This window comes from Mastigoproctus giganteus, chromosome 1 (genome assembly GCF_048544385.1).
Source record: "Mastigoproctus giganteus isolate SK-2022 chromosome 1, ASM4854438v1, whole genome shotgun sequence".
Taxonomy (NCBI): domain Eukaryota; kingdom Metazoa; phylum Arthropoda; class Arachnida; order Uropygi; family Thelyphonidae; genus Mastigoproctus; species Mastigoproctus giganteus.
This window is the reverse complement of record NC_143575.1, coordinates 54,613,337-54,631,649: the sequence shown is the minus strand read 5'-3', so window position 1 is coordinate 54,631,649 and position 18,313 is coordinate 54,613,337. Positions and strand designations below refer to the sequence as shown.

Sequence of the window (18,313 nt, the reverse complement as noted above, 5' to 3'; positions counted from 1 at the left end):
GGATTCCCACAACCCCTGTCCTCCTAGGCATAAACTAGGAGGACAGGGGTTGTGGGAAAACAGTGATTGGCGCCTGCCAATCACTGCATTCTTCCTGACTTTTAGTTGAAGTATGGAGTGGTACTCAAGATCTGAATTTTAACCCCTAAGACCTAGCGAGTGCGCCCCGACCATAGGAGCTGACTCATAGTACGCTCCAAATGAAAAGTAACCGAATTTATAATTTATTTTGAAAATATGACCATTGTTATTATCTAATCCAATTATTATAACGCCTCTCTTTTTTTTATAAAAGTATCATCTCATAGTTAATAATTGAATAATAATTATTTATTGTTTATAATAATTCAATAATTATTGTTTATAACTTAAATTAATATTTAATATAATTGCAATTTGATTACAGTATTTATAAAAATAAAGGCGTACTTCTGATATTTGGCCGCAGGTGTCGAAATTCCTAGTTAGGTTTCTGCTTGGAACATCTTTAGCTTCCTGTAATTTTTTATTTTTTCATAATGTCCGTGCAATGTTTATTTATTTATTTTATTTTTTGAAAACTTTCTTGAATATAAAAAATGTAGATCCCGGTTACAAAATTGTGTTAACTGAAAATTCAGGGGAATGACAAACGTGCATAAATTAAATACAAATTCACGTGGTAGGAGTGAGCATCATGTCAGAGCAATTGCTTATACAGTATTGTGCAATTGTTGAGAGTGAGGTATATCACAACCTTGCATTTCGTTGTCGGTAGTTGAAGATGTCTGCGTTTTTAATTAAATGTAATCCAAACAACGGATCAGTTTGTTGAGGAGTCGTGAGCCGGCTGTATTATTCACACAGAGTAGTTACGACTCTGATTATACATTTTTAAACGAATTCTTTCTAGAAGTAATTCTTGGTAGGTAAGCATCTAAGAAATATGTATCATATTCAAATATGTATGCGTAGGCAGTCTGAAAAATGAATAAAAAATTAACGGAGCTAAATATGGGGTCGTCGAAAGTTTTCATAATCAAAAGTATGTTTAGCTGGAAAGGACAATATCCTCCTAGTCTAATTTGGCACATACCACCACTGGTTTATCGTCAAACTCCGCAGTGCGAAAGGTTATCTGTATAAAACGAGTTTCTACCGGTATGAAATTTTAACATTTTTTGCAGGTATCCCTTTTTGTTAATTACACGTGGATCGAGTGTACTGAAGATTACTTACTGCACTTTGCGGCGACATCCAAAGCTAAATTGAATACCTTCCGGTGGATACCAGAATCATTAATTATGAGCAAGCATCGCAATAGCGGCAGTGTCAATTTCCGGAAAACCGACATTCGAAGTCTGACTTGAACTGGCTGTGATTCACATATGATCGCAAATAGGGATAGAAACGGCTTTTCCGTACTAGGTGGACGCTTTATTTACGTAGCTCTGATGAAATTGACGGAGCTCCTATTAACACCAGGATAGACCCCACATCAGATTTGGAACTATTCAAACGGCGTTCGCCCACCTGACTGCGCCCCCTCTGCTCTGTACATATGGCTGCATCGTTCAGCCCGCACGTACGCCAGTATATAAATTGATAAAAAAAAGTAATATATATTTTAGAAAATAGCCATTGCTGCTTATTTGTATGTCTTTAATTAAAAGAATAATTTTAGTGAACTGTTTTGTTTGCTCAGATTGATCAGAATTGAAATAGTTCTTTCTTGGAACCTATAATTGTTGAATGCAAGATTGGTTGAGCAGCTACATTTTGAGGATAACTTAATATACAGACATAAAATGTAATAAACTCATTATCAGATCTTGTGGAAATTTAAGGAGTGGCTAGATAAATAATTGGATGAAATAGATAAATGACATGAGGAAAACATGCAGTGGTGGTCCACATTCAGTTTGTGAAAACCAGTTGGTAAAAAATATGTATGTGAAATATAATTTAATTTCAGTAGTTTATATCAGAGCAGGGTCAAATCCCTGCCCTGATGCAAACTGGGGGAGATTAAATCCAAGCAAGAAGGACTCCTCTCTGTCTTTTATCTCCAATGTTCATTCTGATACCCAAGCGCCTGAACTCTAGGACCAGTCTTGGTTCAGTCTTGGTTGGTGTGTCAATAATTAGCAGAAATATTTAAACTTAATATTTTGTAAACTTTTTTTTTTAACACAAATTTTGAATCCAATGACAAATTTTATGTGTGTGGTTAAAAACTACTATATTAGAGAGCCTATTCATTATAGGTGAAATACTATAGTTGCTACAGTTTAAAATCCAAAAAGAAGGACATCTTTTTTATAATGAAATGTGGATTTTGGAATAATAATAATAATGATATATAATAATAATTATCAAAAAATTGAATATTTTGTAAATATATAAATAATATTAAAAAAACAGGCCTGTTTATACAAACAATGCATTTCATTGATTTGATGTGATTTTCAGTTACAGTGTGGTTGATAAAGTCAGCTTTTCATTTATTTGATACTTTAGTATTGCAACTACACAAAAAACAATGTGCTTAATTAATGTATGTTGATAATTTTTAACATAAATGAATTTTTTGCACATGTGAACACCAGCAGGAAAGAGATGAACCACATTGCTCTTGTGGATATGAATGGCATAATTACGGATTATCCTGCACATGTTGCTGTCAAACTGAATGAATATTTTGAATCTACATTCACATATCAAGTTTTTAGAGATTGGGTTAGCAGATGTATATCTAATAGTGATTGCGAGTGAAATGATTTTACAATAACTGAAAAGAGGGTTTACAAGAAATTGCTGTAATTAAAAATGAGCAAAGCACTTGGGCTAATGGAATCCATTAGTTATTTTAAAAGAACCTGCTAAAGAGGTAGTAAAACTTTTAGTCATAATAATGAGAGTATTATTAGATAGTATTATCTGCTGCTTATGATTTCATTGGCAATGGTAGCATGTCAATAAAATAAACCAAACCAAATGAAACCAGTCAGGGTAAGGCCCTATATTTGGACACCTCTGTAGCCAGGTGGGCAGGAGAAGCAGTGCATAGTACACGCTTTTTGATTAGACCGGGGTTCGAGCCTGTGACCACCAAATACGGATGATGCGGAAAGGTCAGGGAATGACCACCACATATCCCTGGATCAATATGGCCTTAGTTGCTAATGCTCCTAAAAACCAAATAACAACAACAGCCCTATATTTGAAGATGTGCAAGTGTATGCAAGTGGTTTGAGTTGTGAGTTGAATAACTACAGACCTCTAAGTTTGTTTTCTGCTCCAGGAAGAATAATGGAACAGAATAATAAGACTAGTGGCAGAGAATAAAAATGAATGCAGTGATTATAAATTATCAGGGAACACAGAAACCCAAAGTAAGTATAAACTTGTCTGGAAAAGCTGCTAAGGCAGATTATGAGAAGATTGTACAGATTGTATATGGTCATTTTAGTAGGACTGGAGTTGTAAGGCAGTTACAGCATGGATTTGTAAAAAGGGAGATCACACCTAACCAACCAATCTGATTAGCTACTATGAGGGTTATTATAAAGGAATTGGATGCAAAGAATAACTTTGACATCATATACTTAGATTTCAGTAATCTTTGATGTCTGCCTTGTGAACAATTGTTGTATAAGCTGGAGCAATGTACCATTAGGGATGAGTTACTACTATGGATAAAGAGTTGTTATAATAGGGTTTTAGGAGAGTATCAGAGACTACGGCCATATATTGCATTAGCATTAGTAGAGGCATATGATGCAAGAAATCAAGCTTATACAGCATCAGCCAAAAAAAAAAAAAAAAACACCCCTTCCCATTTCCAGATTCCACATGATGCCAACAGTTCTCTATATAACCAAATACTGAGGATGCGGAAAGGTCAGGGAATGACCACCGCATATCCCTGGAGAAATATGGCTTTAGTTGCTAATGCTCCTAAAAACCAAATGACAACAACAAGTTCTCTATAGGATTCAGGTCCAGGCTGTTTCCTGGCCAGCTAAGAGCCGTTCTTCCAAACATTTTTTCACCTGTAACAAATGTAAACACATTACTGTTGAACCTCTAATGCAGAAATGAAGCTAAAGTAATTACAGTAGTGCCTACTCCTACTCCCACTTTTCGCCCGATGACAAAGAGCAGAGTCGTCCTGAAAGATGAAGTTACTTGGCAGTTTGAAATGGTCTCTAATGGTTAGCAGCAATTTGCCTTCCAATATACCTGATATCCATTGGCATTTACGGAACCTCTTATAAACTGCAGGTGACCTACTCTGCGATACGAAATGCACCCCCATATCATTTGGCTGGTAGGGAATTTTACTGTAGACACCATACAGTCTGGATTTTATTCTTCACCTCATCTATGGTGAATCGTTTGTCTCCCATCAGAACCATGCAGGTTGAATTTCTTCTCATCTGAGAAAATAAATGACTTCCACTGCTTGGGTCCATTTGATATGCTCCTTACACTAAATTTTCATTTTTTATGTGAGGAGGGACTTCTTAGGATGGCGGGCTACAAGTCCATTTTTGAAGAGGCGTCTTCTGACTGTTACTGCACTTGCTACCACTCCTGTATGTTCTTCCCATTCTCTTTTCAGCTCAGATGAAGAAGCTTTATGGTTTTTAAGGCATAAGCTCTTCAAAACACGGTCCTGCTTTGGCATAGAGACTCGTTTACATCTGGTTCCTTTTTTTCCTATCAGCAGAACCAGTATTCTTTAGTTTGGAAAGAAATCTATTCACTGTTGACTGATTACAAGGCACTCTAGAAGCAATACGATGGGAAGAACATCCTTCCTCATGTAAAGCAACAATGGCACTCTTTATTCGTGGCATCAACTGCACATAACTCGCCATCCTGACACAAGCAAGGAATGACTGCAACTCTTGCAGAGTGTGCTTATATAGCTTAAAGTAACAGCTGATGCAATATTACATCATTACCTATGCGTGTCAATGTTATCTGATGTAATCTGTAAGAAATATTGGCATATACTCCAAATAGGCCTCTGGGGTTGGGTATATTCATAATATAATTTTAAGTATTTTTCACCAACCATATGTTGAAATGACAAAATAAAAAAATGAAAGCCAAAATTTTGATAACTTTATAATTAAGCTTACAATAAATTACTATTTACAGTGGATATAAAACAAACAATTAAAATATCATAAAATACAATAAAATATACCAGTTAAAAGCGATAAAATAACTGAAGCTTTCAAAGGCTCTGCCTTCTTTCTCAACAGTACTGTTGAGAAAGAAGTATATTTTATTATACTTCTTTTTTGGTATATTTTATTGTATTTTATGATATTTTAATTGTTTGTTTTATATCCACTGTAAATAGTAATTTATTGTCAACTTAATTATAAAGTTATCAAAATTTTGGCTTTCATTTTATTTTGTCATTTCAACATACAGTTGGTGAAAAATACTTATAATACTTAAAAAACTTAAAAAATACTTAAATACTGAAAAATTATATTATTGACATATACTTATGTTATTTGTACGACAATTACAATTCTTTGAACACCAGTGTATATGAATGTATGTAAACTGTGTGTATTAATAAATGGCCTGACCATTGCCGTATACAAAGGGATAATCACCTCCTCATCCCTGCTAGCAAAGTTCCTGTGAGCTGCTCTGGCAGCCTGTCTGTCTGTACTTCTCTGAAAACTTCATATCTGACTGCACAATTACTTCCAGATCTTTTTCATTGTCCACTACCCTGAGTTTAGTACCACACAGTTGGTACATTACTACTACCCATACGCAGTACTTTGCATTTGTAAATGTTAAACTTCAGTTGCCACTTATCAGCCCATCTGCCCAACTTTTCTAGATCCTTTTGCAGCAGCATACTGTCGTTACTGTCATTAATATCCCTGCCAACCTTTGTATCATCTACAAACTAAAGCCTGATATACCTTCATCAGTATCATTGATAAATAAAGAAAACATTAATGGACCCAACACCGAACCCTGGAGGAATCCGCTAATAACATTAGTCCACGAAGTGCAGTGTCCATTGATTATCACTGTCTTTTTTACTCCCACTCAACCATCCCTTTATCCATAGCAACAACTTGTCCTTGATGCCATATTGCTCCAATTTGTACAGCACTCTTTTATGTGCAACGGTATCAAAAGCTTTCCTGAAATCCAAGTACTGGTAGCCCTTGATTTACATCGGGGTTAGGTGCAAATGGAATCGGCGAAAATGGAACCCTTTATAAAATGAAGTCAATAGGAAATCACAGGGTTAGGTTCTGGGCACCAAAAATTTTACCTACCACTTTGCATCAATTGTTTTATTTTATTAGCATTCTTCATAGTTGTAGTAATAGTAGATAGAGGCATATTCATAGCCCTACACATATTAGGCGTCTTTCATCGGATTCTATCCTCCCAATATTGCACTAGGATTCGATTAACTACTTTTACCAGACATGACATGTCTTTATTCTATTAAATTAAAAACTTTATAACACAATTTATTAATAGGACAATTAATAAGAAAATAAGAAATTTCCAACATGTGTAAATAACGTAGACGACAACCAACTGAATGCTTCACTGCATGGGCCTTTGGTACCCGCCTCCACGAGTGGTTACTTTTGAGGGTGGGAATCTTTCTCGTCTGATACGAATGCGCTAATTGCTGATTGGCTCAGATTGTCTTAAATCACGTGAACAGTGCACGATATATAGCACATTGGTCTGGCGATTTTAAACTTTCAATTTATAAAAAAATTGCAAAAAAAAGAACCAGTTTTCAAAAATAAATAAATAAAAATAAAAATGACATTGTGGTTAGTGATCGGCACTATTGCGAATCGTTGCAAATCAGACCAAATTGGCACAAAACGAGGGTTACCTGTATATGATATCAAAATTCTTTTTTGCGTTCAGTTCCTTTGTGATCATATCATAGTATCCAATTAAATTGGTCAGACAAGTTTTTCTCCTTAACAAACCCATGCTGTGTCTGAAGTATAACTGCAGTCTTGTCTAGATGGTTCTGCATTGCTTCTTTAACCAGTAACTCAATTTTACCCCAGAACAGAAGTTAAACTAACAGCTCTGTAATTACTTGTCACCATTTGATCAGACTGTGTTACCCTTTGATAACAACCATAACCAGGCAATTTTGATTCAAAATGACTTGTATCAGTTGCACAAATGGTCTGAAAAATGCCAGCTGGTGCTCATGCTTCATTATATAAGGTTTGCACCTGGAGAACAGAACAGTGGAGTTAAAAGTGGTCCAGGATGAAAAAGACTTAGGGGTTAAGATTTAATCAGACAAGGTTCCATGCTCTATAAAAAAAAATGACTGGGAATGCACTCAGTATCCTGTCTATGATATATGGGACCTTAAAAAGTAAAGAAAAGGAGGTTATTGATGTTATATACACCGAAGAGCCAAAACATTATGACCAGCAAGTTGTTATGTAAATCGGAGGTGAACTACGGTGCAACTCAGGACACGTTATAAAAAAACACATGATACTGAGCTCCGCTAATCAGTAGTACTCTTGTCCTTCAGAAGAGAAAGGCAACGAATTTAACTGAGTTTGACAAAGGCCAAATTGTAATGGCCAGATGACTGGGTCAGAGCATATCCGAAACGGCACGGCTGGTGGAGTGCTCACGGTTAGCCATTGTTAGTACCTACCGAAAGTTGTCCAAGGAGTGAAAACCCACAAACCGTTGGTGAGGTGTTGGACGACAATGACTGTAACACTGGTCAACACCAGAAATGTTTCTGGCTTGAAAATAGTCAATTCTTCTTAATTTCAGCAGAATGTAACATTTAAAACTTTTAGTTAGCTCTCGGTTTAATGATATAGCCCCTTTTATGATTTAGGGGAATATTGGTGAATACTAGGGAATTTTGGCATCTAGAGAATAGATAGGTCGGTAATGCTGAAACAGGAACCGATACGGAAAGGGTTTTTTTTTTTTTTTTTATAATTCTGTGTATTATTTGCCTTGCAAGTGATGTTATGAGTAAAGTGACCAGATCCTTGGTATTCCCGCATTTGAATACTAGATCCTTGGTATTCCAATGCAGGACATCTGGTTGGGGGAATTTTACATCCCCCAAGAATCAATATACACATATATATTGATACACATATACATAGATGTACATATATACGTAGATATCAAATTTATTTTTTTTATTTGTAAAAAAATATTCACATACAAAATATAAATTAAATACATATGCTTTGAATTAAACTTATAAAATAAAATATCACACTTCTTAAAAAAAAAAAATTTTTTTTTTTTTTTTTTTCACAGAAAGGCTTAAATTCAGTATAGGTACATCATTGCTGACCAGGTACACCTTTTTATGGCAATGGTCTTCCCCTCTGGCGGTGCCATCTTTCAGCAGGCTAATGTGCCATGCCCCCCCCCCCCGGATTGTTTGAGACTGGTTTGCGGAATATGAGGAAGACTTCCAGGTATTGCCCTGGCCTCCAAATTCCACAGACATCAATCCCATGGAGCATCTGTGGTTTGTGTTGGAACAGCAACTCCGATCTGCGGCAATCTCCAACCTTACAGGAGTTAAAGGATCTGCTGATTACGTGTTAGTACCAGATACCACAAGACACATATAGAAATCTTGTAGTGTCCATGCCTCGCTGGGTATGAGCTGTTTTGGCTGCAAGTGGAGGACCAACATCATATTAGGTAGTAGTAGTAGTGGCACGTGATGCAAGAAAGCAAATGTATGAGCTTATGCAGCATCAGCCAAAAAAAAAAAAAAAAATCACACCATTCCCTCCAAATGCCTGTCCAGTTCCTCCTTAAATTTATTCAACCTATCAACTTCCACAACGACAGATGGAAGTTTGTTCCAGCAATTAACCACCCGCTGGCTAAAGGCAAATTTCCGCACATCTATTCTACATCTGTCTTTTCTTAATTTGAATTTATGTCCCCTTAGGTTCGTAATCTGAACAAGTGGAAGGATCCCATCAGAATTCAGCGTGCTCAACCCATTCAAGGCCTTATATACCTCAATCAGATCACCGCGCAGGTGCCTAGTCTCCAGCCACTGCAATTTGCAGAACTTAAGCCTCTCTTGATAAGAGGATCCCTTCATTCCCCTCACCAATCTTGTTGCCCTTCTCTGTAGACGCTCAAGTAAATCTACATCCTTCCTAAAATGAGGCCTCCAGACCTGTATGCAGTACTCAAGGCGTGGCCTGACCATTGCCTTGTACAGAGGGATAATCACCTCCTTTTCCCTGCTAGCAAAATTCCTATATATCATTGACAAAACCCCATGACCTGCCCTGGCAGCCTGTCTGCATTGCTCAGAAAACTTCATATCTGCCTGCACAATTACTCCCAGGTCTTTTTCGTTTTCTACCACCTTAAGTGTAGTACCACACAGTTGGTACGTTTCTCTGGGGTTACTTCTACCCATATGCAGTACTTTGCATTTGTCAAGGTTAAACTTCAGTTGCCACTTCTTAGCCCATCTGCCCAAATAGGTGGTCATAATGTTTTGGCGGCGTCTCCGTAGCCAGGTGGGAAGGAGCAGCAGTGCGTAGCACACGCTTCTTGATTAGACCGGGGTTCGAGCCCGTCACCACCAAATACGGAGGATGCGGAAAGGTATCCGCATTTCCCGGAGCAATATGGCCTTAGTTGCTAATGCTCCTAAAATCCAAATAACAAACAAAACAAACATAATGTTTTGGCTCATCGGTGTATAAGGTAATGGTGAAACTGCAGTTAGAATGTTGTGTTCAGGTCTGGAGGGGACATTTGAAGAAAGACAGAGTTTCTAGATATGGTTCAAGGAGGGCAACAGAATTGGTGAGGGCACAGGCTGATGCTCATATGAAGAATAGCTTAGAAGGTGTGGATTGCAAAGTTTGTTAATTAGACATCTTCGGGTGGGTGATATGATAGAGGTATATAAGGCTTTTGAACTGAATCAGTAGACTGAACAGGGGTGGTATATCTTCACTTGCAGAAGAGAGAAGAACTGTAAGGCACAAATACAAAATTTGGGGAGTTACAGAAAGCAGAATATTTCATGAAGATTAGTTATGGACAGCACACTGTAGCAAATTGGAATAAATTGCCTGCCACAATGGTTGAGACAGAGAGAGAGATCAGTATAGCCACTTTTTGGCGACAGTAAAGATATGAATGATAGAGAAGGTTTTCCATTTTTTTTTATATGGTAGATGAAGAAAAAGTTTTGTTTCCTTGCATCATTTAGTCATAATACTAATACAGTTGAAGCTCTTTATAACAACCCTCTGTTAAACGTCCCACACATTATAACGTACTATGTGGTTGGTCCCAGCCAATTTCTCGTTAAAACAATGCTGTTTTATGAACAGTTGATATAATGACCATTTCCTCATTACCCTTGGGGGGGGGTAGTTATATAGAGCTTTGACTGTTCTACTGTCTGTATTGTACCTGTATACACCAGCTGTAAAAATTTTGAAAAATGGGCATTTTCAAATCAATTGGATCTTTATTAATAATTGTTTTATATTTAAATATTCTATGTTTATTTTATTTATTTATGTTATTTACATTATGCACAATATAATATAAAAAAATCGTAACAGTTATATTTAAATTTTTGCATTTTTCATATAGGCTCATTTAAAAATGACATCAGATAAGTATCCCCTTTTGTTTGGAAAATCATCCCTTTTGGATACTAAAAATCCTTTTTTGCATGATGGTAAGGAGCCTTCACATTTGCTTTATACAAAACAAGATTCCAGCTCTGCATTATCATCCTTATATAGCAACCCATCATTTATTTATTCTGATAAGAAGAATAAAGATTATTTTAGAATTCCTGGATACAGTGGTTTACATTATGATAAAAATAGGTAAGGATGCTGTACTGTTTTTACTAATGTACATTTTATTATTATTTTATATTATTATTATTAGTCATATGGTGCAAGGAAGCCTGAGGCTTATGATACACCAGCCAAAAAACAAATTCCTGAGAGAGAGAGAGAGAGAGAGAGAGAGGAATCAGCAAGAGAAAGAAAAATGATGATATCCAGCTCAGGAACCTGGGTGTGCCAAGCCCATACTCACCAGATGTGAGCCCCTGGGAAAAAATTTGAATAGTAATTAAACAGTTATAATAACATGCAGCTCTCATAATTGTAGTTCCTCATTGTAACCTCTGAAATTTTAAATATCTTTAAAAGCGGTATGAATTATTTTATTAGAAAGCTGTTTTGTCTCTGTCAAAGTGCATTGTCTTCTGTCATTGCCTGTGTATTGTCTTCTGTCAATGCCTATAGGTATTTATTATTATTATGATAAATATTTATTAGTATCAGCAATACAAAATTGAAATGGGGAATTTGAAAAAAAAAAATTTATGCTGTTTTGGACAACAGTTAGGCTAAGCAAAAAAGAACAAACTCAAATGACTATGACTAATACAGCAGATATGTCTTGCCCAGTCTTCCCTCCCACTTCTCCAAGGTAGACTGAGTCTCTTTGGGTCCATGTGAAAATCCAAGTCTGTTTATTCACTCAACAATTTTCATCTCTTTCCTCTTCAGTCTGGTCTCTTTGCCTTTCCACCCCTCCATCACATTCCTTAACATTTACATTTTTATTATATAGCTAAAATTAAACTTTACAGAATTCAAAAATAATGAAATATATTTCTCAATATTTAAAATATTGGAAATTAATTCCACATTTGTATTGCAATTTTAAATGGTTTATTGGGTTCAAAAAATAGAATATCCTAAATGTGTGTCCTACTAACAGGCATGTTCAGTATGCTAAATATTACACTAAAATTTCCAAAGTAAGCACACAAAGAAACAAATATGCAGGAATTGCAGTCTATTCATATAATATTGCTCTGCATTGAAACAAAGAAATTTTTTTTGGAATTATACAAAAGCACACATAGCTTGTGTGATGACCTTCTCTTTCCCTTGTAACATGCTTTTGAGTGCTGCGAAAGAGAGTGTTTGCATTTAGCATTAGTAGAGGCATAAGTTGCAAGAAACCAAGATTATGCAGCATCAGCCAAAAGAAAAAAAAAAAAAAAAAAAAAAACACCTCCCATTTCACCCCTTCATTCGTTCCAAATGCCTGTCCAGCTCAGCCTTAAATTTATTTAGGCTATCAACTTCCACAACAAAAGATGATGGAAGTCTGTTCCACCATGTGATGCAATCAACTACTCGCTGGCTAAAGGCAAATTTCTGCACATCTATTCGACAACTGTCTTTCCTCAATTTTAAACTGCCCCCTCAGGTTCTTAATCTGAGCAAGAGGAAGAATCCCATCAGCATTTAGCTTGCTCAACCCATTCAAGGCCTTATGCATCTCAGATCACCTTGCAGGTCCCTACTCTCCAGGTGCTGCAATTTGCAGAACTTAAGCCTTTCTTGGTAAGAGCACCCCTTTGTTCCCCTCACCAATCTTGTTGTCCTTCTTTGTACTCGTTCTAGCAATGGTACATCCTTCATAAAATGAGGCCTCCAGACCTTTGTGCAATACTCTAGGTGTGGCCTGACCATTGCCTTGTATAACGGGATAATCACAACCCTGTCCCTGCTAGCAAAACTCCTATATATCATTGACAAGACTCCATGACCTGCCCTGGTAGCCCGTTTGCACTGCTCAGTGAACTTCATATTTGACTGCACAATTACCCTCAGGTCTTTTTCACTTTCCATTTCCCTGAGTGTAGTACCACACAGTTGGTACGTTACTTTTCGGTTATTGCTACCCACATGCAGTACTTTGCACTTGTCAATGTTAAACTTCAGTTGCCACTTCTCAACCCATTTGCCCAACTTATCTAGATCCATTCGGAGTAGCATACTGTCTTTACTCTTGTTAACAACCCTGCTAACCTTTGTATCATCTGCAAACTTGGACATTAAACCTGATATACCTTTATCAATATCATTGATAAATATACAAAACAACAATGGGCCCAACATCGAACTCCACCAATAACATTTGTCCACGAAGAGCAGTGTCCATTGATTACTACTCTCTGTCATCTCCCACTCAACCATCCCTTTATTCATTGTAGCAACTTACACTTAATGCCATACCTCTCCAATTTTAAAAGCAGTTTTACATGTGCAACAGTATCAAAAGCTTTCCTGAAATCCAAGTATATGATATCAAAATTATATTTGGCATTCAGTTCCTTTGTGACCACATCATAGTATCCAATCAAATTGGTCAGACAAGACCTCCCTTTAACAAACCCATGCTGTGTAGTAATAGTAGTGGCATGTGATGCAAGAAAGCAAGTGTATGGGCTTATGCAGCATCAGCCAAAAAAAAAAAAAAAAAATTATAAAACAATTTGCAGGATCTAGATGATCCTGCAATGCTTCTTTAACCAGTGATTCCATTATTTTCCCCAGAACACAAGTTAAACTAACAGGTCTATAGTTACTCGTGTCACATATTGAACTAACATATTTGTGAACTAACATATCAAAAGATACATGATTGGATACAATTAAAGTACAGTAGAGTGCTAATTATCTGCGGTAATTAGGGGAAGCTAGAACCTGGATAATTGATAAAACATTATTAATTTAAATTATATTTTATTAGGGTTGTCATAGATATTAGCATTAGTTGAGGAATATGATGATAGAAAGTAAGCTTATACAGCATCAACCAAAAAAAAAAAAAAAAAAACCCCTTCCCATTTCACCCATTCGGTCACTCCAAATGTTTGTCTAGTTCAGCCTTAAATTTACTTATTCTACAACTGTCTTTCCTCAATTTGAATCTCTGTCCCCTCTGGTTCTTAATCTGAGTAAGTGGATGTGTCCTGTAAGTATTGAGCCTGCTCAAACCATTCAAGGCCTTATACACCTCGATCAGGTGTATAAGGCCAGAAGCTGCAAATTCCAGAACTTAAGCCTTTCTTGGTAAGAGCACCCCTTTGTTCCCCTCACCAGTCTTGTTGCCCTTCTTTGTACTCATTCTAGAAACTCTACATCCCTCCTAAAATGAGGCCTCCAGACCTGTATACAGTACTCAAGGTGTGGCCTGACCATTGCCTTATACAAAGGGATAATCACTTCCTTGCTCTGCTAGCAAAATTCCTATATATCATTGACAAAACTCCATGACCTGCTCTGGCAGCCCGTCTGCACTGTGCAAAGAACTTCATATCTGACTGCACAGTTACCCCCAGGTCTTTTTAATTCTCCATTTCCCTGAGTGTAGTACCACACAGTTGGTACATTTCTCTTGGGTTACTGCTACCCATATGGAATACTTTGCATTTGTCAATGGTAAACTTGAGTTGCCACTTCTCAGCTCATCTGCCTAACTTTTCTAGATCCTGTAGCTGTAGTATTCTGTCTTTACTGTCATTAACAACCCTGCCAACCGTTGTATCATCTGCAAACTTAGACATTAAGACTGATATACCTTCATCGATATCATTGATAAATACACAAAATAATAATGGGCCCAGCACCGAATCCTGGGGAACTCCACTAATAACATTAGTCCACATAGCGCAGTGTCCATTTATTACCACTCTCTGCCATCCATTCCTTTATCCATTTTTACTCAATCATTACTCAACCAATGGTTTACTCAACCATTCCTTTATCCATTGCAGTGACTTGCCCTTAATGCCATACCACTCCAATTTGTACCACAGTCTTTCATGTGCAACAATATCAAAAGCTTTCCTGAAATCCAAATATATGATATCAAAATTATTTTTTGCATCCAGTTCCTTTGTGACCACATCGTGGTATCCAATCAAATTGGTCAGACAAGACTTGACATTAACAAACCCATGCTTTCTGAGCTATTACTGCTGTCTTGTCTAGGTGATCCTGTATCACCTCTTTAACCAGTGACTCCATCATTTTCACTGGAACAGAAGTTAAACTAACAGGTCTATGATTATTTGTGTCACCCTTTGAACCCCCCTTTGTGAATTGGGGATACATTTGCACATCTCCAGTCCACGGGGATCTCCCCTGACTCTAAGAATGCTCTCATAATTATGGCTAAGAATTTCCTTACTTACCTTGCTGCCTCCTTCATTATAACTGAATAGATTCCATCTACCCCAGGTGCCTTTTTTTATGTTTAACTTGAACAATTTCTCCTCCACTTTGCTCTCAGTTATTACAAAATCTTAGCTCCCTGTTAGTTTGATAAAACTTCTGGCATTCCCCTCCTTGAATAACTCCTCATGTGTGAATGTAGAAGTAAAATATTCATTCAGTTTATCAGCTACTTGAGCAGGATCATCAATAGTCGAACCATCTATGTTAAGTAGACCAATCTGATTCATCCCCTTTCTTCTAGAGGTTACATAAGTAAAGAACTATTTGCTGTTTTTTTTGCATCCATTGTCAAAGATTTCTCATAAACTGCCTTTGCTTGCCTAACCTCTTTTGTGACATGATTACAGACTAGCTTATATCTGCCACAGGCTTCAATGTTGCCTGATAATTTATATGCATCCCATGCATTTTTCTTCTTTGCCACAAGCCTCATTAATTCTTTCCACATCCATTTAGGCCTGAATCTTGAACAGTATTTATTAGTTGGTATGAAAAGCCTAGTATCTTCCAAGATTAAATCTTTGAAGTCTTCCCATTTAGAATTCACCATTGGTAACATCATAAGTTGATCCTACTGTATAGAATTTAAAAACTGTCTGAGACCACTGTAGTCAACTTTACAAAAGCAAAAGCCCTTCCCTTTATCCTTGATGGTAGTTACATTCTTAAGTAAATCGCACATCAGTACACTGTGATCACTGTCACCTAGTGTTTCCTTTATCTGCAAATTCTTAATGCATGAATAATGACTGCTGATAATCAGAGAAAGAGTATTACTCTCTCTACTCTTTGCTGTTTTTTTTGCATCCTTTGCCAAAGATTTCTCGTAAACTGCCTTCGCTTGCCTAACCTCTTTTGTGACTTGATTACAGACTTGCTTGTGTCGCCTGATAATTTATATGCATCCCATGCGTTTTTCTTTTCTGCCACGAACCTCATTAATTCTTCCGACATCCATTTAGGCCTGAACCTTGAACAGTATTTCTTAGTTGGTATGAAAAGCCTAGTAGCTTCCAAGTTTAAGTCTCTGAAGGCTTCCCATTTAGAATTCACCGTTGGTAACATCATCAGTATTACTCTCTCTGGTTGCCCATCGAACATGTTGCTGTAGAAAACAATTCTCCAATAAATCCACAAAAGTCTTGCTAGCCTACGAGTGACCAACTACAAGTTCCAGTCAATATGTACAGTGGCAGACAAATAACTGCATCACTTGTGAATTTTGCAAATAATGTGTTTTGTGCTGCATTTGTGGGTTGCATTTGTTAGATGGGGTATCTCTGTGAATGAAATTCAATAAAAAGACTCCACCTAATTGCCATAAATATCTTCCCAAAGGGTAAAATGCGTAATTAATGGAAATATGAGAAATCATGCAAATGCCAATCATGGCAACCAAACAGACATTTTATTTCATTTATATGTATAAACTGAAATAACAAGTTAACGTAATAGTATTATGTACTGGAAAATCAGCAAATTAAGTTCTCAATATTTTGTTTTTCCTCCTCGAGCTGCAATTACAGCCTTGCAAAGATCTGGCATAGAGTTAATCAACTTCTGGATATATGGTTGCTCAATTTTGTAGTACCACCCCCTTACAATGCTCTCCTGCAGCTGAATCTTACTTGTTGGCTTTTGAGCAATTTTAGACGACATTATATACCAGCAATTCTCAATAGGGTTCAAATCTGGACTGTTGCCGGGTGGGCCAGTCCAACACAATAGTGCCAGCATTTCTGAGATATGTTTGCACCTTAAGGGAGAAAAACAAGGAAAACATTGGTGTAATTATGTTTTAAGCATTGTGAGACAAGAAGATAAACTCATTATTAAATCTAAATAGAATAAAACTTACCAGTTTTGCTGTGTGGCAAGATGCTGAGTCCTGTTGAAAAATGCAGTTTTGGATGTCTGTGCGGTGATCCCTAATAACAGGTTTCAGGCACTCCTTCAAGATAGCAGTGTAGGTTTCTGTGTTCACCATTCCATTAATAAACTTAATTTTCCCTACCCTTTGCTTGTTATGCATCCCCAGAACATGTGGCCAGCAGGGAACATTACAGTCAGTGTTATGCAGCCAGGATGGTATGTCTCTGATTTTCATCTTCTGACATATCGCTTCCCATCCAAGCCATGCAGGTTGAATTTTGATTCGTCAGAAAAGATGGGTGTCCCATTGCTCTTTTGTCCATGAAACATGCGTTTTAGCTCAAGCAAGTCACTTTTTCCTCATTTGTTGGGTCAACAAAGGCTTCTTCTTGGGCCTGATAGGCTTTGTAGACCACATTTTGAAAGCTGTCTTTGGATAGTTTGTGCACTTGTTTCAACACCAAAGGCCATCTCAAAGTCCAGTTTTAGATCAGGAGCAGTAGCATAGCCATTACTTAGGCATAGCCATTTCAAATATCGATCTTGAGAAGGTCTAGTCACTCTCCTACGGCCTGATCCAGGTCTTCTCTTCACATCATTGGTTTCGCACTTTAATTTCAGCACCTGATATACTGTTGACTGGTGGTAGCCTATTTTATCGGTGATAGCGCGCATAGAAAGCCCTTCCTGGGACAGAGCAACAGGTAGTACACTTTTTTTTTCTTGGTGTCAACTGAACATATGGAGCTATGCTTACACCTCCACAAAACAGGATACCAATGAGCATGTATACCCTTCCAGTGCCGTATTTATAGAAATGGCTGATGCTATACTTTGCAATTACTGTCTAATGCAATAGAAGTGTTATCTGATGCAATGCCTTTGCTTTGTGACAAACAAAATGACTGTAATCAAGCAATATCTTATATGTTTGACTACAAACATATAAGATAGTAACAAATGTTACTTTTTTTAAGGTGATGCAGTTTTTTTTTGTCCGCCACTGTGTTTTGTGTAAAAAGCAGATAACACTATATCATGATCCCACATATGAATAAACTAACCTTGGTTTATTCAAAGTAACTTCCTCTCATGTTCACACACTGCATGCAATGATCACGAAGTGACTGTAATGACTGTTTGAAAGTCATGACTGGTATGCTGGTTAATATTCTTGTCACAACTCTTTGAATGGTGTTGACATGAAAATAATGGCCTTTTAGTGGTACCCTTTTTGTGAATAAGGACGAAGTCTGGTGAATATGGCAGATGCAACAGTACGCAGACTTTTTTTACTAGCCAAAACC

The 18,313-nt window shown here is 37.0% G+C and overlaps 1 protein-coding gene across 3 annotated transcripts in view; it reads left to right on the top strand.

The window, feature by feature from the left end:
* The first annotated feature begins 702 nt into the window (after positions 1-702).
* The window catches only part of LOC150090805 (telomerase protein component 1-like), an 827,340-nt gene continuing 809,729 nt past the window's right edge, over positions 703-18,313 (top strand). The window contains exons 1-2 of one of the 3 annotated variants that reach the window (XM_090372947.1): positions 703-904; positions 10,666-10,907. In XM_090372947.1, the coding sequence (XP_090229073.1) occupies positions 10,678-10,907 (230 nt within the window). In that variant the 5' untranslated portion in view covers positions 703-904; positions 10,666-10,677. Of the gene's footprint in view, positions 909-1,419; positions 1,595-10,665; positions 10,908-18,313 lie in introns of those variants that run through there. The other 2 variants (XM_090372938.1, XM_090372956.1) reach the window with 2 other exon arrangements.